A 21,217-nucleotide genomic window follows, 5' to 3' on the forward strand; every position below is an offset into this window, starting at 1 on the left:
GGATGGCAAACCGCGGTCAGTGGGAGCCGCGATCGGCCGAACTTGCCGACGTGGCAGGTAAACAAACTGGCCCGGCCCACCAGGGTGCTTACACTGGTGAGCCACGTGCCAGAGGTTGCCGACCCCTGATTTACACCATATTTTATCAATTATACTGCGGTCTTTGTGCCTATGTTCTTTGAGTCTCTTAAAAACTAAAGACTTGCTGTTCGCATAAAATATTTTGAGATTTAACCACTGTACATTCCGGAATTGAATATTATTTAACTACTACTTTTGGTCAGAGTTTTTGGAATTGGTCCTTAGAGGTTATGACTTGAGGAGAATTGTACAAATGCTGATGAAGGGAATTCTGTAGCTAGTAGCAAAGCTATCTAAAAGGAATTATGAAAAAAGAAGGTGATTGGCTTACTCAGGTTCAGACTGTGCTGGTTTGCATTATCTACTGGATTTTGGATATATTAGCAATTGTTGCATAAGCTGTTATTACTTTAAAAAATAACATAAACTCTCACAAAGGGGTATTAAGATTTTTGAGAGCTTGTATTGGACATGTGAGTGCTCTGCGTTTTCCTTCATGTCAAAGAAATCTAGACACGTGGCTATAAGGTGTGAGGGAGGCAGCACCACCTCCTCTAAGGGTGTTGTGAATGACATTTTCAAATGTATTTTACTTTAAATTAGGGCTATCAAGCAAGTTACAAAATTGCAATTAATCGCGCTGATGAACAATAGAATGCCATTTATTTAAATATTTTTTGGATGTTGTCTACATTTTCAAATATGTTGATTTAAATTACAACACAGAATACAAAGTGTACAATGCTCACTTTATATTTATTTTTATTACAAATATTTGCACTGTAAAAAACAAAAGAAATACACCTCTACGCCGATTTAACGCTGTCCTCGGGAGCCAAAAAATCTTACCGCATTATAGGCGAAACCGCGTTATATCGAACTTGCTTTGATCTGCTGAAGTGTGCAGCCCCAGCCTCCATGTTATATCCGAATTCATGTTATATCGGGTCGTGTTATATCGGGGTAGAGGTGTAGTATTTTTCAGTTCATCCAATACAAAACTATAGTGCAATCGCTTTATCATGAATGTTGAACTTACAAAAGTAGAAATATGTACAAAAATAACTGCTTTCAAAAATAAAACAGTGTAAAACTTTAGAGCATACAAACCCACTCAGTCCTACTTCTTGTTCAGCCAGTTGCCCAGACAAACAAGTTTGCTTACATTTACAGGAGATAATGCTGCCCGTTTCTTGTTTACAATGTCACCTGAAAGTGAGAACAGGATTTGCATGGCATTGTTGTAGCCAGCGGTACAAGATATTTATGTGCCATATGGGCTAAAGATTCATATGTACCTTCATGCTTCAACCACCATTCCAAAGGACATGCGTCCAAGCTGATGACGGGTTCTGCTCAATAATGATCAAAGCAGAGCGGACCGACACATGGTTATTTTCATCATCTGAGTCAGATGCCACCAGCAGAAGGTTGATTTTCTTTTTTAGTGGTCCGGGTTTTGTAGTTTCTGCATTGGCATACTTCAGATTCTTAAACCTTGAGTCGAGTGCTGTAGCTATCTTTAGAAATCTGACATTGGTACCTTTATTGCGTTTTGTCAAATCTGCAGTAAAAGTGTTCTTAAAACGAACATGTGCTGGGTCATCATCTGAGACTGATGTAACATGAAATATATGGCAGAATGCAGGTAAAACAGAGCAGGAGACATACAATTATTCCCCATCGCGTTGAGTCACAACTGTAATTATTTTTTTAACAAGCATCATCAGCATGGAAGCATGTCCTGTGGAATGGTGGCTGAAGCATGAAGGTACATATGAATGTTTAGCAGATCTGGCACGTAAATACTTTGCAATGTCAGCTACAAAAATGCCATGCAAATGCCTGTTCTCACTTTCAGGTGACATGGTAAATAATAATTTACCAGCATTATGTCCCGTAAATGTAAATAAGCTTGTTTGTCTTTGCGATTGGCTGAAGAAAAAGTAGAACTGAGTGGACTTGTAGGCGCTAAAGTTTTACATTGTTTTGTGTTTGAGTGTACTTATGTAACAAAAAAATCTACTTTTGTAAGTTGCACTTTCACAATAAAGAGATTGCACTACAGTACTTGTATGAGGAGTGAAAAATACTATTTCTCATCTTTACAGTGCAAGTATTTGTAATTAAAAATTATGTAAAGTGAGCACCATACACTTTGTATTCTGTGTTGTAATTGAAATCAATATATTTGAAAATGTAGGAAAACATCCAAAAATATTTCATCGATTTTAATTGGTATTCTATTGTTTAACAGTGTGATTAAATCTGCGATTCATCATGATAAATTTTTTTAATCGTGATTAATTTTGTTAGTTAATTGCATGAGTTAACTGTGATTAATCAACAGCTTTACTTTTAATAGAAAAAAAGGTATAAATGCCTCAAATTAAACAGTTCATTTCAGATCAAACAGAATGTTGTATATAACCGAAAACAATTTTTTGTTTTGGGCTCATCTGAAATATTTTCCAGAATTTTCATTTCAGCCAGCAAACCAAAAAATCAGTTATTTACACAGCTCCAATCAGGATACGGTGTGAGAAGTTCTGAGTTTGTGCAGATTGTGATTGGTTAGCTAGAGGGTTCCAAAGAATTGTGAGCAATACAAAGCAAATTTGAATACAGATCATTTTTGGTTTTTTAAATGTTTTTGTGGCAGAAGTGAGTAAATATTATTTAAAAGAATTATGGTAAATTGAGTTGCCTTCTGAAGAGTTAATATGCCAAATTTGGAGACTTAAATCAAACACTGAGTTGTGAAACAGAAGTTTAGTCCTGTTTATTATAAGTGAAAATCTCAAAGCAACTTCAACTATAGAGTTCATATCAATGCCCCCATAATAACATTGTTGTTAATTTGAAATATGTAATAGAGCAGTGTTTTTCAATCTGTGGGTCGTGACTCAATACTGGGTCGTGGCATGTAAGGTGCTGGGTCGTCTTGCTCTGGTCAGCACTGCTGACCAGGATGTTAAAAGTCCTGTCGGTGGTGCTGCCTGGCTAAGGCAGGCTAGTGCCTACCTGTTCCAACACCGCGCTGTGCCCCAGAAGTGGCCAACAGCAGTCCTGCATCCAGGCAGGAGAGCCACGGGGCTCTGCGTACTGCCCAAGCACCAGCTCCGCACTCCCATTTGCTGGGAACTGACCAATACGAACTGGGGGGCGGTGCCTGCGGGCAAGAGTTCTGCAGAGCCACTTGCGTACCTCTGCCTAGGAGCCAGACCTGCTGCTGGCCATTTCCGGGGTGCAGTGCAGTCTGCGGTGCTCCCTGGCTGCGTCACTGACTGGGAGCTGCTAGAGGTAAGTCTGTGCCCATGTCCCAATCTGCTGCCCCAGCCCTGAGCCCCCCAAACCTGGAACCCCTTCTTGCACCCCAAACCCCTCATCCCCAGCCTAGAGCCCTGACCCCCCTCCCACACCCCAACCCCCTGCCTCAGCCCTGAGCCCCTCCCACACACCAACCCCCACCCCAGCCCTGAGCCCCTCCAAACCTGGAGCCCCTCCTGCACCCCAGCCGCCTAACCCCCTCCAGCACCCCAAACCCCTGCCCCAGCCTGGAGCCCCCTCCCATACCCCAAACCTCTCATCCCCAGCTCCGTTGGGCCGTGGGCATCAACAATTTTCTTCAACTGGGTCCCCAGAAAAAAAGTTTGAAAACCGCTGTAATAGAGTTTGCTGGACACACAAAATGGTTTAAATATCCAGTATCATTTTAATATTTACTGGCTGTATATATTTACAAAAAATGCAATATTTAAATTGCCTGTCTGCAATGTGTATTATGGTGTAAATGGGGAATAGACTTTTATGCTTTTGGTTAGGTAGGATTGGGATATTAGCTCTTCAGTAATATGACTGAACAACTATTCAAATATTTCTTCAGATTGTACTGTAATTAGGTTGGCTGTTATTTCGCTTTATGAAGGCCTTTAGTGAACTACCAGTTTTTATACACAATTTACATTGATTTCCATGGGAGCTACACACATGGAACCACATTAAAATATGGACCTTAAATGTAGGTAATGGAGGGCAGCTAGGGTTGAATAAGGGCTTGTTTGGTGAGTAAACCGTTTAAGTTGCTAGGGTTTTAATCAGTTTGGTGGTGTTTGAAGTGATTACAGCAATGCCTATTCCTTTATTGGAATGTGACCAAATAGGATTCTGCAGTTGCTTAAATTGTTCACTTACGTTGATTGCTGAATAATTTTTGTAGTTCTGCAAATTATTAGTTTTGCTTTGTTTCCTATGTGTTGTCTGAGTTTATGGTTTAAAGAGTGACTGATAGTTGAGTCAAGCAGGTTTTACTTGTGCTATAATAATTGATTTCAGTGACACAGGTATAGAAAATCCATATTCAAAGTGCTTTACTACTGAAAAGTTTACAGTAACTCCTCACTTAAAGTCATCCTGGTTAAAGTTCTTTTGTTTTAGTCACTGTTCTATTAGAGAACATGCTAATTTAAAGTTGCACAATGTTCTAATGCCCTCCACCCCCCTCCCCCAGATCAGCACCTCCCTCCCCCTCCCGCGCCTCCTGCCCGCCGCAATCAGCTGTTTCGCGTCATGCAGGGAGGCTCGGAGGGAGAGGGGAAGACTGAAGACGTGGTGTGTTGGGGGTAGGGGGCGGAACTGAGTGGGAAGAGGTGGGGTGGGGGCAGGGCCTGGGGCAGAGCTGAGGGTCGAGCACCCAGTCAGTATGAAAAGTCAGTACCTGTGGATTACAGGCTCTCTCCCCTGCTGCCCAGGGCAGGTTTACTCACCCAGTAGCAGAGCGAACTGCTGATCTGCCGCCAGACTTCCTGCACCTAGAGACACCCCTTGCGCTAGCACCAAGCTGCCCTGGGACCCCATCACTCGCGGCTCTTGCCTCTGACTGGCTCCCAGACGCTGCAGCCACTGAGGGCAGCCTGCCCCAGCAAAGCGACTGCCTCAGGGCTGCTTTCTCCTCTCGCGAGATCGCTGCTGCTGCTCCCTTCACCTGCTCCTCTCGGGATTAGCTGCCGCTCTGAGAGGAAGGTCTGCCAGAAGCCTATGGATGTCTCCAGCTCTGCAGGGATCTAGAGGCCCAGTGCCTCTGTGTTGTGTGTCCCGAGCGTATCATGCAACCCGGCAGATTGGCTCCCTTAGGACAGGGGTTCTCAAACTGGGGGTTGGGACCCCTCAGGGGGTCGTGAGATTATTATATGGGGGGGGTCACGAGCTGTCAGCCTCCACCCTAAACCCCAGTTTGCTTCCATCATTTATAATGGTGTTAAATATATTAAAAAGTGTTTTTAATTTGTAAGGGGGGGGTGTCTCACTCAGAGGCTTGCTATGTGAAAGAGGTCACCAGTACAAAAGTTTGAGAACCACTGCCTTAGGAGATGACTGGTCTCCCCAGTGTGGGGGAGGGTGGGCAGTGACTTATCTGGAGCAGGCATTTGTGTGATCTGCTGCTCAGAGGCCAGTAGAGACATCCCTCTTGGGTGCTGGGGAAGGATGCAGCACAGTGTCCCTTCCTATGTGCTGCAGCTTGCCTGCTCTGCCTGGCTCCTCTATCGAGCCCAAACCCTCAGAACTTGCATGGGGAGGACTCTGCTGGCCTGGGGGAGAGGGGGTGTTGTTGGCCCACACCCTCACCCTGGGGCCAGAGGATATTCACTTACCCTAGTCACAGCTGAGAGTCAAACAGCATATAATGTCTTTTGTCTGGCAACAATTTTTTCCCTGGAACTTAACACACATACCCCTGCCCCCCCCCCATAAGAATTACATTAATTCTTATGGGGAAATTGGATTCGCTTAACATTGTTTTGCTTAAAGTTGCATTTTTCAGGAACATAATTACAACGTTAAGTGAAGAATTACTATATAACATTGGTCATTCCTAATCCCATCCTTCAAGAAACCCTTACTGTTTAAACTGACAAAAGGCTCTCACGGAATTTAGTTATATCTAAACATAGCATTGGAATTGAAGTGCATTTTATTCATCAGTGTTTGTTTTTAGATATGGTCTTTGTATCTCTTGTTACATTGAAGCAAGTCTTTTTTTTTTCCTCCAACACTTGTGATACTTGTTGAACTGTTAGCAAATTTAACTGTAAATCTTAAAGTTGCAAGCTGTATCCTCAGACTCCAAGGGCCTTCTTAATACGTTTTGTACAGCTTTTGATCCTGGCAGGGAGTAAAATGTGGCATGAACAATTTAAATGCGTTTTGGAGTGCATACCTGATCTATATTGTAATGCTGCTTTTTCTACCCTATCTGTAGCTTCCTGCAGATTTCACAAAACTGCATCTTACTGACAGTCTCCACCCACAGGTGACCCACGTTACCTCCAGTCACTCAGGATGTAGCATCACTAGTGATTCTGGAAGCAGCAGCCTTTCTGATATCTACCAGGTAAGACAGTATTTCATAAATACCAGCTCCTCAAACAGTTTTCTTAAGATAAATATTTTAATTCCAAAATGTCAGCCTAGAAGTGATTACATGAACTGTAATGTAGGTATTTTGACGTACCTAATGTTGAATATACATTTCATTGCTTTTTATCAATATTCATCTAGTGAAACAAAAGAAAAATCAAATTATTTACAAGGACGTACCTTTTCTTTTGAAAATGGAGCAATTTGAGATTTTGATCCATATACTAGTCTAACATTTAAAGGTAACTCATATTGGTAACTTAATGAATCTGATGCACATTCTCCTATTTTTTTTAAGGTAATACTTAGGTCTAGGGTACGTCTACACTACGGGACTATTCCGAATTTGCATAAACCGGTTTTGTAAAACAGATTGTATAAAATCGAGTGCGCACGGCCACACTAAACACATTAAATCGGTGGTGTGCGTCCACGGTCCGAGGCTAGCATCGACTTCTGGAGTGTTGCAGTGTGGGTAGCTATTCCGTAGCTGTCCCATAGTTCCCGCAGCCTCCCCCGCCCCTTGGAATTTCCAGGTTGAGATCCCAGTGCCTGATGGGGCAAAAATCATTGTCGCGGGTGGTTCTGGGTAAATGTCGTCAGTCACTCCTTCCTCTGGGAAAGCAACGGCAGACAAGCATTTCGCGGCTTTTTCCCCTGGATTGCCCTGGCAGATGCCATAGCATGGCAATCATGGAGCCTGTTTTGCCTTTTGTGACTGTCACCGTATGTGTACTAGATGCCGCTGACAGAGGCGATTCAGCAGCGCTACACAGCAGCATGCTTTTGCTTTTGCATGACAGCAGAGATGGTTACCAGCCATACTGTACCATCTACCAATCCATAAATTGGTAAAAAGATGATCATGGTTACCAGTCCTTTTGCACTGCACCATCTGTTGCTGTCATAAGTGCCCCTGGCTGCTCTTAGCCAGGGGCGCAAAAGCCAAAATTGGGAATGACTCCCTGAGTCAATCCCTCCTTTTTGGTATCTAAAAATAGAATCAGTCCTGTCTAGAATTTGGGCAAGTGTACTAGAGAACCACTGTATCATAGAACCAGAGAGCACAGCTGCTCTGTGTCAGATCCAGCAGAAATTATGAGCTGTATGCTATTCACAGGGGGTGCTCCTGCAACAACCCGACCTGTTGATTCCATTCTTCCCCCAGCCTTCCTGGGCTACGGTAGCATTGTCCCCCCACTTGTGTGATGAAGTAATAAAGAATGCAGGAATAAGACACAGTGACTTGTTAGTGAGAAATGAGTGGAAGGCTGCTATGATAGTCCAGACAGGACATTAAGAAGTGTGGAGGAGAGGAGCCCAGCATCACGCTGCTAGTCCAGGGGCAACTGAATCTTTTCTTTACACATGAAGGGTGGGGGCTGATGGAGCTCAGCCCCCTGTTGCTATGATGAGGACGGTTACCAGCCATACTGTACTATCTACCAGGAAAAATTAGGGCCAGGCGCCCTTGATAGACCTAACGGATACTAGTCGGCATGGTTACCAGTCCTTTTGCACTGCCCCATGTGCCAATAGGCTGATGATGACAATGGGTATCAGTCTTACTGCACCATCAGCCACCCATGGCGGGGGAGGGGAGCAAGGATGTTGGTGTTGAGTGCTGCAGCATCGCGTCTATCTGCAGCATTCAGTAAAGATAGGGTGACATGTAAAAGAGTCAAGAGAGGATTGTTTTCCCTTTCACTTCTGGGGGTGGTTGGGGGGGGGTGCATAAATTGCCGAGCTATGCCCTGACCCACCGCGGACACTGTTTTTGACCCTAGAAGCATTTCGAGCTCAGCCAAGAATGCAAATGCTTTTCGGATACTGCAGGAACTGTGGGATAGCTTGAGTCCTCCAGTCCATGAGCGTCCATTTGATTCTTTGGCTTTCCGTTACGCTTGTCACGCAGCAGTGCGCTGAGTCCCTGCTATGGCGTCTGTCTGGGGATTTTTTAAAAATGATTTTGAATTTCGTCTTCTGTAACGGAGCGCTGATAGAACAGATTTGCCTGCCCTTACTGCGATCACATCCGCATGGTCCATGCTGGAGCTCTTTTTTTATTTTGATTTCGGACTCCATCGCCACCCGTGCTGATCGGAGCTCCACGCTGGTCAAACAGGAAATATTCAAAAGTTCGCGGGGCTTTTCCTGTCTACCTGGCCACTGCATCCGAGTTCAGATTGCTGTCCAGAGCGGTCAGTGGTGCACAGTGGGATACCGCCCGGAGGCCAATACTGTCGATTTGCGGCCACACTAAACCTAATCCGATATAGTAATACCGATACTAGCGCTACTCCTCTCGTTAGGGAGGAGTTCAGAAACCGGTTTAAAGAGCCCTTTATATCGATATAAAGGGCCTCTCAGTGTGGATGGGTGTGGCGTTAAATCGGTTTTACGCTCCTAAAACAGGTTTAAACGCCTAGTGTAGACCAGGCTCTAGTCTTCATTACAAAGGCTGTGCTGGTATAACTATACCAGCAAAACCCTTTAGTGAAAATGCAGCATATGCTGGTATAATTGTCCCTCTATATTGGGCGGAGTGGTGGGAGGCGGTGTAAAGGAGACATAGTTTAGGAGTGCTGTTTTTGTTTTTTCCCTACACTCCTATCCCACATAGCTGTGCTGATAAAACTTTGCCGTATAGACCTGGTGTTAATGTTTACTTGTAACTATCAGAGCCACTTGGCAGCATCTAGAGAAATGACCATAATACAAGCCAACGTGTTCTCTATGAACAAGTACAGTGAATTTACCTTCAAAATCAGAATTTTTGCCTCTCTAAGAGAATGGTGCCTCTGGGTCAGGATTTGGGAATATACTGAGTGGAATTGGGGAATTAATACATTGTCTCACAGTGTAAGTGTGTTTTTATTCTAAAGATTCCAAAGTGCCTTACAAATTCTATTCACATAATAGCAATGGAATGCATCTGTCTCTGGGAGCTAGTTGCAGGTTAAATTAGGTATACAACATGGACATAGGTACTCCACTGAACAATGGCAGTGAACTTTTGGCAGAGCCTTAAGCCAACCCATATCAATGGCTCTTTAATGGTCATGAAAGATCTTGTCCAAAAGATCTTCCCCACATTCAGCTTCATGGAATTCAAAATCCCATGTTCATAGAAGCTACAAAGGAATAGTTACCCCCCAATAAAAGCTCTGTTATCTGGCATGTTGGGGGAATAGCGGTTGCTGGTTAATTGAATATTCTGGTTAACTGAGAGTATTTTCAAAGAATTAGTATACAATAAAATGAATAAAGTATAAAATAGTATACAGATACTCACCAATCCAGTAGTAGTTCTGCACTGCAGAGTGATTGGTTTCTTGAAGCACTTAGCTGTATACAGTTAAAGTTTTCTGTACAGTAGGTTCTCTTATGACACTACATATCACTATGGGCAGTGCATGGCGTACACCCAGATCACTAAAAATACACTTCACACTAAAACTATACTGAACATAATTTAATCTTTTTTTGATGATTCAGAAGGCACTTCAGGATCTTGCAGTGCCTCAGGGTCATCATTATCAACATCAATTATCATTGTAGATGTAGAAGGTGTAGGAGATTGGGCCTATTATGACCCTATTACACACCCTGGGAGCTGCTTTTTTAAAATAAATCCCTGATATCAGCTTGCTTACTTGTCTTCTGCCTCTTTTGCATAAAAGTAGAGTGCAGAATATGCAATTGCATAATGTGCTGGGCAGTATACTAGTCCCAGCTACTAGATTGAAGATTTGTATTGGGATATATCAGAAATGCTAGTTAATTGAGCTTTCTGCTCAATTGAGTGCCGGATAACAGAGCTTGTACTGTAGTTTATTTTCCAGTGCGTGGAACTTATCTGCTGAAGTTAAGTTTGCAGTAATGGAATTACCTTTACATAGCATCTGGCTGGGGTTTCAAATGAACCATAGGGAGTTAGGGATGGCCTTTTGGCAATTAATTTCTTTAGGCTCCTTTGCAGATCCCAGCCAGGACTCTTTAAATGCTCTGTTGTAAATGAGGCTGATTACTTTTATTTAGATTCTAGAACATGAAAAAACTCAATCTAAAAATCCTTCACATACAAATTTAATATTATTCTGAATCCTGCACAAGCCAATCAGTGTAAATGAAGTTGTTAAAAGGCCTCACTTAAGAGGCTAGTTTAGTTATGCTAAGGGAGGTCCATAGCCTGTGCTTAAATAAGTAGTAATTTATGAAAGTGATCATTGACATTAAAGCCATTTTGATTTTGTGGACACTTGTTACAAATAATGTATCTCTTCCTATCAAATTCATGTGTGTCAAATCTTTTCCACCGGGAAAGAAAAATTAAAGCTCATGCAGTAGGGAATGAAGCAGCAAAGAATCCTGTGGCACCTTATAGACTAACAGACGTTTTGCAGCATGAGCTTTCGTGGGTGAATACCCACTTCTTCGGATGCAATTTACCCTGGTGCAGAGGGGCCTATGCAAGGCTTAAGCCCCATTGAAGTTTGCTTTTAAGTGAAGTGCCAGGCCTTCTGTGCGGGGGTGAATTTCAGTCTGTGAATAGCCAAAAATATCATTCATTCTGGGGATTCTGAGTTTTGAAATGCTGATGGGGGGAATTGCTATAGTTAGTGCTGTGTCAGCACTTCTCTTGTAATTACCTTTTTTCAGCAATTTATAACTCGTTGCTGATGGTTTTTTAGTTCCAAATGATTTTATACCTATAAATCCATGTGATTTTTCTCAAATGAAATTTTCTAATACTTTTTCTTAAATTAATCTTTTAATCTGCTAGTTCCAGGTACATTATTATTCGTTATATTTTAAGGAATATATTGTCTTAATTGTTTAACCTGAAAGCTGCAATTATTCTTGTGTGCCTGTTTTTAAACGAGATTTAAAATTATGCATTTTTTAAAAATGTCCTGGTACAAATTTGTTCAGTCTACCGTTTAATGAGATAAATTTTCCAAACTGTTATTTTAATAACCCATAATCACTATTTAATAAAGAATTCAGATAACTTGAAAATATAAAATTGACTATTACTCCATGATTTTTTTATTTTTTGAAGAGTTTGTGCAAAAACTCTTCAAGCTGTGCTTTTTCCAAATAAAAAACTGTGTATACACTCAGATACAGTGATGTGCATTCTTATGCATAGATCTTCAAGATAGATATTCTATGCCAGTGTGTTTCAATCTTTATTCATATGCGGACCCTTAAAAAGCTCAAATGGAGGTGCGGACCCCGTGGAAATCGTAGACATAGTCTGCAGCTCCCCAGGGGTCTGTGGACCACAGGTTGAAAACCACTGTTCTACAACATTTACATACTTCATTTATTTTCTACAGGGTAGAAATAGGGTATGTGTTATGACTGTTCACAGTTGAGGGTAAATCATTAATCTCTCACCTCTAGTTTAGTTTATAAGGGAAATGAGCATGGCATCTTGCTGCAGTGGATACATATTCAGGTTAGAAGACTACTATTCTTTTTTTGCAGCTGCAGTTCATTTGAATCAAGTCAAAGATTTATAAACCATGAAAAATACTGGTTAGAACTGAGACACTAGTACAATTAGTCTCTCATAAGTACAGACTATTACCTTCACTTTTATCCTCTCCATTTTTATTTAAAAACAAAATATTGTAAACTAAAACTTATACTTACTTAAACTTTGTTACTGTATCTTTGTTTTGATCATATACTGGGCATTAGGTTATCAGTATTGTTTGCTCTGGTTCGAGCTCGTATCATGGTGTTTGTCTTTAAAATGGACATGTATACATTTTCTAGAATAGATAATGCTGTAAAGAACTTCTTAGCAAGATTGTTGGGTTAAAGAGGCCTTCTGTTTCAAATGGGTAATACAAATCAATAAAAATGTTTCTCTTTTGTTTAATTGTGAAGTATATTATTAACTAGCCCTTTACTGCAAATCTGAGTGTATGGTGTCGCACATTTTCTCAGTTAATTGTAGCTCTGTATTTGCTATGAAGCAAATACAAGGTGGTGGTGGTGGGGCCTCAAGAGCTGCTGATTGTAATGAAAATAGATTCATAGATCTTTTTTAATTTGAATAAATCATGAAGCTGAATCATCAGATGCTTTCAGCATTGATCTTAGAATATTCCTGTTTCAGTATTAATGTCATGACTAAATTTATATGTCAAGTGCTGCACATGAAAGATAAATTCATTTAAGACAAATATTACTTGCCAGGATGATCATATGTAATCTTTTCTCCGACTCCGTCTGAGATAGAGATCATTGAGGTGCTTTGAATAAGACTTCTTAATGTTGTTTTATACCTTAGTTCAGGAAGCAGGTTTATAAAGTGCCATACTATTTAATGTTACTTTTTGGGGAGGGAGGGGAAACTGTATGTTAAGAGATTGTTCTTGGCACACACATGAGCCTATACCGTAATACCCACTTCTGTCTTGTGCTGACTTTGGAAAACTGCCTGTCACTACTGCTTCTCACATGCAATAACTGCTTCCTTTATCAACACCTGTGGTTTATGCTGCCGGCTGACAAGCCAAGTTTGGAAATCAAGAAACTTGAGACTATAAGGGTTCTGTGTTGTTTTCTCCCCTCCCCCTGTTTTGAAAAGGTGGAAACTGTTTTTAGATTCTTTCTCTTGGCAGCATTTCTTTCCCTTATCCTGCAATCAGATTGCACAGCTTCCTGTTAGCCTGACATGCCCTCTTGCATCTGCTCCAGATTGTCTGGAACAGCAAAGGAAACTGCTAACATCCTTTTTGTGACCCTCCCAGGATACACACATCCCTTGGTACTTTTCAAGATGTGAGCTTGTTTCTTACTATTATGACTATTAGAGGAAAAAAAGAAATGCACTCCACCACCAAAAAATGCTCTTCAAAAAAAGAACCAAAAGTCTTAAAATCTGTTAAGTCAAGGTAACTAATGTAACCCATCTCTTTGCAAACCCTGCTTCTGTAGTATACAAGTACGAAACACACTGTCACTTTCAGACCTTAATAAAACAGATCAGCCTTTGGCAGTCAGCGTTGTAGTGTGACATACACCTGGTGTTAGTGAATAGTATGTTGTGCTACCTCAAAAAAGCAAATTGTCAGATAGCTGGAGGTAAGACTAGTCTTCCTGGAGCATGTTCTTTTAGATTCTGAAGTAAGAATACAGCTAAAAACAAACTCACTCCTATAACAGATTAGTTGCTTAAATCATTACATAATTGTATCAGTATGACTTATTGAGTGGACTGAAAATTTATATTTCTGTTAGCTTCATGGTGTTGCATCATTCACATTATCCTCAGCTATTCATGGAGAAATTTTTTTTTGATAGCCATAATTCACATACTAGAAAGAGAAAGTGGGCATGGTAATATCTTTTATTCAAGCTTACACAGAGATCTTCTCTGAAGAAGCTCTGTGTAAGCTCAAAAACTTCTCTGTCTCACCAACAGAAGTTGGTCCAATAAAAGATATTACCTCACCCACCTTGTCCCTGTAATATCTTGGTACCAACACGGTTACAACACTGTATAATCCACATATGACATACATGTATTGTTTAGATGATATATGTGGAGTGAACTTCATAGTAATACATTAGATATTGTAGCTTTCCAACCAGGTGGTCCAGAAGAGAAACTCTTGGTGGTGTTCAAAAAGCACACCCTGAAAGGTCATCCCTTCAAGATCTTTTTGATTTTCATCTAGCTATTGCCAGTCTCCTGGGATGAGGGCACACCTGAAGCAGACTGTCTTGGGACAAGGGTCTTCCTTTGAACTAAGGATGTACAAAGCTATCTTGGAGCTGCAGGCAATCTTGCTAACCCTTCTGTTCCTTGAGAAGTTCTTAAAAGACCACCTCACTTTTATGAGAGCAGAAAACCCAGTGATGGTTGTCTGTCTCAACAAACAAGACTAAACAGAGGGCAAAGCCCTGTTGCTGGAGTCATCTCTTCTTTTCCAAGTGTCCAAGAAGAACATCTCATCTGGGAAAGCTTTCTGTGCCCCAGGCTAACTGTTGAGCAAATCCGTTCTTTATCCAGGGGAATAGTTATTCAGTGGGAAAGTCTTTCATCATTTCGGAGTCTTGTTTCCTGCATCAACTTTCCCCTTTTGGGCCTGCTTGCATCACAGTCCAATCACTTTCTGCAGAGCTATTGCAGGAGATGCCCCAACCTAAATGCTTGGATTTATGATGGCTTCTTAGTTCTGGACAGGAGAGTTTACCTATATGTCCTCCTTGCTTCCCACTTATCTGGGAGGTCCTCCAGACCCCAAATTTCCCCTGTTTCTAAAATTTGTCATGAATTATTGCATCACAGCTGAAATTTTTCTTTTTTTATTTAAGGTTCATTGGGCAGAGCTTCCTGAGATATAGAACTGTTTTGTGGTGGATGGGAAAGGACTTTTCACTTTTGGAAAAGTCTTCTACTTTTCTCTGGAAAGACGTATCTTTAAAATGGCTTTGTCTAGAAACCTTAGATTATGGAGAAGCACTGTTCACTTCACAGTTTAGGTTGTCACCAGGTTTCTGTTATGAAACAAATTGTAGCCTGCTTTTAATGTCTTTAGAAAGCTAATTTATTTTTCAAATTTCCCAGGTCTTTAGTCAGAGAGGACAACATGCTTACAGAATGCATTTGCTTCTGTGGAGTTTGATCATGAACATCTTGGAAGTCTAACATCTGTTATATGATATCTGCATGGTGCCTTCTGGATTTTTTAGGCCCTGACAGAAACCAGTAGATTTTAGAAAGAAACTGCTGGGTATGTCTACATAGCAAAGAAAAACCTGTGGCTGGCCTGTGCCAGCTGACTTGGGCTCAGGCTGCGGGGCTTTTTCATTGCTATGTAGATGTCTGGGCTCAGGTCTCGGGCTCCAGCCTGACCCCGGAATTCTACACAGCAATGAAACAGCCCTGCAGCCTGAGCCCTGGGAGCCCAAGTTGGCTGGCATAAGCCAGCTGTGGGTTTTTCTTTGCTGTATAGACATACTCATAGGGACCAGTCCAAGTGTTTCCCTTACAACACATGGGAAAACCTGCCACTGCCACAACACATCTTCATGTACACACACAGGCACTCCCCTGACCTCATAACACATTCATGAAGACACAAATCTGGAAACAGATCAATTGAAAGGTTTTAATATGCCTGCAAGAGGATCCTGCAAACTTGTAATGTCAAACTGAATCCACTAAGTTTGAAGGACTTCACATTGTCTGCAATGTAGTTTTGAAGAAATTCTGGAGTGGCTCTAGCAAGGAGACCAAAATACACAACTGTATTTTGACAGTAAATTAATATATGTTTTGGCATGTGCAAACTTGTTAGGTGTGTTCTGAGGGAAAACTAAAATTCTTCCCACTTTGAGTGTTTATTGTTTCTATGGAATTATTTTAATTAGTAGTTATATTTTTGTCATCATTTTTTGGAGAAATTATTTAATTACACTTAATCAGTTGCTTTTGGCATTTTTCATTATTTTAAAAAAATCTGATAAAGATATTTACATTCTAATATAAAATAGTACATTTTGCTACTTCTACAAAATATAGTTGGTTAAATTTGTATTTGTGAATTGCCCTTTGTTCTTAGCTAGACCACAGTTATTACTGTGTCTGAGTCATCAAATCAGGAACATCATTATACTGTCAAGCACACAGTAGAACTCAATCTCTGGCCTAAATAGCTTTGAGTCATAGAAATGTAGGGCTGGAAGAGACTTTGAAAGTTCATCTATTCCAGCCCCCTGTGTTGTGGCAGAACCAAGTAAATCTAGACTATCCCTGACCAGTGCGTATCTAGCCTGTTCTTATAGCCTTCAGTGGCAGGGATTACACAAGCACCCTCGGAAGCCTATTCCAGAGCTTAACTACCCTAGTTAAAAAGTTTTTCCTAATATCTAACCTGAATCTCCCTTGCTACAGATTAAGCCCATTACTGCTTGTCCTCTCTTCAGTGAACATAGATAACAATTGATCATCATCCTCTTTATACCAGCCCTTACCATGTCTGAAGACTATTGTCAGGTTCCCCCTTAGTCTAAAATTTAGTTTGTTTTCTAATTTACAGTGGGTTAGAAGATGGACATTTTAGCAGTGATGTCGCATGGCAAGCTTATTTTACATAAAGAATATTGAACAGTAATCTGACCTTGTTTATAAGTGCAACCTCTTTTATAGGATTCACATATAGTATGACATAGTTGAAAGTAAACACTCCAGAGATTTCAGAATTTAGTTAAATAAATAAATTATAGATTTTGTTATTTAGATCTTAATGTACTAAGCTACGGGGCCTGATTCTGTCCATTGACTCAGGTGGAGCTACTGCTGTCGTACACAGGTGAGAGATCAGGTTAGTAATATTACCTTACAAGGGCATCCAGCAGTTTCCATTACAGAAAACAGGTGACAATACTTACCCTATATATTACATGTTTACTTTTTAAAACAAAGTTAAGAGCTGCACTGATTCTAAAAATCAGTGTCAAGTTTCTAATTTGTGGTGATAGCAGCTAATAAATTAAGGCCTGCTGCTCTATTCCTTATGGGGATATTGTACATTCATCCACCCCTGATTTCAGCTGTAGAAGAGATTAATTACCTTTGTAAAACCTGCTTTCACAGATACATTTTATGTTGCATCTGGTTGCAGATTCTTTGATATCTAGAAGCACGCACTAATGAGGTATGTTGTGAAGTTACATTTAAATTCAGTTGTGTGAAAAATTCTTCAGGCAATTCTTTAGTTTTAATTAGTATACCTTTCCAAAAGCAAGCATTTGGATGTGGCCAACCTGGTAATGTCTTGGACTGCTTGAGATGAGTAAATATTTACTGTTCTGTCAAATGTCTATTTTCAGATAAAAAGATGTCTGAAACTGTCTTTGAAGCTCCCTATTTGGAGCAGTTAATTTTAGGTACTTTTGTAGAGACTTTAAAAAAAAAAAAAGATTAAATGGTTGATCTTGAGTTTTTTCTTTTTGGTCACCAGAGTAGGATTCTTGTATTGGGGGTGGACTGGAGGAAATTACTATTTCTCAAAGTGTTTGCAGTGGTCAGCAAAAATATTTCTATCCCTGACGGGTAGAGTGATTTTTTTTTTTAAAGAGCTGATTGCTCTTGTTTTTTATTCCTTTAGTGTGACATGAATTTGAATGGATCTCATGAACTGGTAATATTAGAGATTAATGACCTGTATCCTTATAAAGATAGTTTATTATTAGATGGTATGAATGAGTGTTTTCTAGTTCTAATTGATTACATGAGAGCACCTGCTAAAATGTCAGAATTGGGGTGTGTATGTTTCTTCTTAGAGTGCTGGTCCCTATGTATATTCTGCTATGGGGTATGCATGTGGTCCATGCTCCTGAGATCAGGGAATTCTTGCAAGCAGTTTCTGTTGCTCTGTGCCAGTGTCCCTGCTCTCCTCATGCTCCACACCGAAGGCATAAGGGACAGGGTGAACTACCTCTCCAGGTACTTCTGATCGCTACATGTCCTGAGTTGGAATTCTCCAGTATCCAGAGTTGATCCTTTCTCTTCTTGTAAATGTTCAGTTTTATAGTCTATGGGGGTTTTTTGTTAGTGTTTTTATAGTTCCCCAGTTAGTCAGTGTTAGAATCCGTACAGTGGGAACCCTGCCTGTCTCCCAGCACGGGATTTAAATTATACTTAGGATACAGGCTTCAAAAACTATCGTCTCCTCCTTTTCAGTCAGTGCCTCTGTTGCAGAGGTCCCCGAAATGTGGGGTGTGCAGTGGAACATTTTAAGGGGGGGGTCAGCCCCCCGTGGGGCAGAAAGGGAGCGCCACCCAGCTCCTGGCCCCAGACTTGGCTGCTGGCCCTGGCGGCCGATCCCAGTATCTGCTGTGGCCCCAGTCGTGGTTCCCTTACCCCTGTCTGTGCCCCCCGCACATCTTCTGAAGCCATGGCCCCAAGCCCAAGCCCAGCTCAGGGCAGTGGGTGTGGACAAGGCTCAAGGTGGGGCATGAGGTAAAAAGTTTGGGGACCACTGCTCTGTTGCCTCAGAGAAGCTCCTATCTTGGCTAAAGTGCAATATCTGCTGCTGTTTTCCCTGATAAATGTGGCTGAACTTTGGCTTCAGAAGCACCTTTCTGAGCACACAGTTATGTGTCAGTCAGACCCAGATTGAGGAGGCCGCCCCCATACCCCACCTAGAATCATTAAGGCACATGCCCCCTAGTACTGTGTCTGACTCCAGCCCGGAAAGCTAGCAGAAGGAAGAAACTTTCATATGGGCCCTCTCATGAGTAAGGGGCATTCTCACAAACAAAAAAACAGATCCCTTCCAGGATCTTCTAAGACAAGAGATCCATCCCCGATCTTGTCCAAGCTGGATGAGCCTTTGCACCCAAGAGAGGAGGATTTAGGAGGTCCTCCTAATCCTTATGGGCATGATCAGAAGGCACCTAGAAACAAGGTTTCTTTGGCACTGCATCACCTTCTCTGCATCACCTTCAACACCAATTGTGGTACTAACTAAAATTAAACACTGGTTCCTGAAGAACTGGGAACTGCTGGTGCTGTCAAAAAAACACCAGGTTGAGACTCATTCACTGATGGTACTGTCACGGCTCCATAAGGAACCGACATCTAAATCTGCCTGGCAGTACGGAGTGACAAGATAAGCCTCCGAAGGGGCCAGTGACTTACATCGCTCCAGAGGATATCTTCATCCTCCTCTTGTTATTGGGACTGATACTCACCAAGCAGATACTAACACCAGGGGAAATCAAGTACTCTGAAGAATTCTATCTTCCTTTCTGGAAACTAGCCACAGTTTCCCCTCATGGGGACCAACAGCACTGCTAATGTAACTTGATCCAACCTTTTAATTGTCAGGAGAATTGGACTTACCAGAGGAACCAGCTTCACCTCCACCTAGAGAGATCAACCTAGAGAGGAGATCATGGGTCTCTTGGAACTAGCCTCTGTCACACCAGCAGGGACCACTTCCTCAGGACTGATGGTACCCAATGCTTTGGAGACCACCACAACCTACTTTTGACCCATCATACTGGCCTTATTGGGTCCCTTGTGCCACTTATGCATGCTGTCTGAAATCTGTGTGATCCAGCAAAGAGTCTTACCACTGCTCTCCTCCAAAGTGTTAACCAGGACTGCCTCTTGAGCCTATGGAAGGAGAGGAAGATGAGCTGAATCCACCAGTACCAGCCAGGGTATCATCCTCATCATCTGATGAGGCAGTTGCTCCAGCCTCACCATCTCCCCTAGATGATTGTAGACAATTTCAGGAGCTGTTAAGGTGAAATAGCTCCAGATCTTCTTAGAGGAGGTCCAGGATTCTCAGCATAAGCTCCTGGATATCCTACAGGCTAAGGGATCCAGCTCGGTAAATGAAACCAAATTAGAACTGTCAGTGGCTGTATGGCTCACACTGGCTACCTATGCTCCTACCCTCAAGAGGGAAGAAAAGTACTACTTTGTCCTTGTAAAGAGAGCAGAGTTTTTGCTCAGATCAGATGAGGCAGCTCCACCATCTAACATCCCTGGGATCTGGGCAACCGTAGAGACGTCTAACTCGACTGCTACTCAGACCATAGAATTTATACGAACAACCTTAGATTTGACCAGAATGAAGGCGTATCTCCCCAAGGACAGATTTCACACCAAGGGCACTCTGATAGATCTAGTTACACATAGCCCTTAAATCTCAGTCTGCCTCTCCTGGGGCATATGGTGTGATGTACGTCTATGATGCCATTCACCAGACTCCATGTTCATGGCCTGCAGGCTTGGATCTAAACAGTATATACATGGAGCAAGCACAGCATGAACACCATAGGAACAATCCCCTCAAGGTCAGGGCCTTACTGACGTGGTGGAGGGGCCTGGACTTGTGTATGTGGGAGTTCCATTTCTTTCCCCCGGGCTCAACAAGATGATTAGATGAACTCTGATAGGCTGGGGAGCCCACATAGACAATTATACAGTGCAAGGTACTCTAAGACCTCACAAAGCCAGAAAGCACATAGCTCTTCTGGAACTGAGAACAGTTTGAAAGACCCTCAAACTTTTCCTACCACTCATACGCTCCCAGCATGACCTGATAATATTGGACAATATAATAACCATTTTCTATATAAACAAGCAGGGAGGGGTGAGATCCCTCCCCTGTGTATAGAAGTGGTCTGTTTATGAAACTGGTATATCCAGAACCGCATCACCCTGTGTGCAGTCTAACTTCTGGGTGCCCAAAACTCGTTGGCAGACAGCCTCAGCAGGCATTTTGCCACAAGTGAGAATTACATAGTTCAGTAGTGGATAACATCTTCACTCAGCGGGGAACCCCCACTTGGAACCTGTTGCCTGCTAAGCAGACAGCTAGTGCAACATATACTGCTCCAGAGGAGTTCAATGACAGTATTCCAGAGGGGGTGCTCTCCTTGAACTATGCCTTTCCTCCCATCGTACAGCTCTCTCAGATTCTATGGAGGATTGAACAGGACAGAGTATGAGTTATCTTCATCACCTCCAAATGGCCTATGTAGTTCTGCTTTTCCATGTTCCTGACAAATGTCAACCCATTTGCCCATCAGCATTCATTCCTTCCTGAATCTCTGACCAAGGAGAATGGCAAGGCCAGGATCCCAACCCGGAGTCTCTTCATCTCATGGCCTGGTATTTGGATGGGCATCACACTGAAAACGTTCATGCTGTGCAAGCCATTCTTAA

The 21,217-nt window shown here is 42.0% G+C and overlaps 1 protein-coding gene across 1 annotated transcript in view; it reads left to right on the forward strand.

Moving 5' to 3' along the window:
* Nucleotides 1-21,217, forward strand: part of RAPGEF2 (Rap guanine nucleotide exchange factor 2) — a 307,928-nt gene that overhangs the window by 230,607 nt on the left and 56,104 nt on the right. The window contains exon 7 of the mRNA XM_045019477.1: nucleotides 6,341-6,472. Within this exon, the coding sequence (XP_044875412.1) occupies nucleotides 6,341-6,472 (132 nt within the window). The remainder of the gene's footprint in view (nucleotides 1-6,340; nucleotides 6,473-21,217) is intronic.

The sequence above is a fragment of the Mauremys mutica genome, chromosome 5 (genome assembly GCF_020497125.1).
Source record: "Mauremys mutica isolate MM-2020 ecotype Southern chromosome 5, ASM2049712v1, whole genome shotgun sequence".
NCBI lineage: Eukaryota > Metazoa > Chordata > Testudines > Geoemydidae > Mauremys > Mauremys mutica.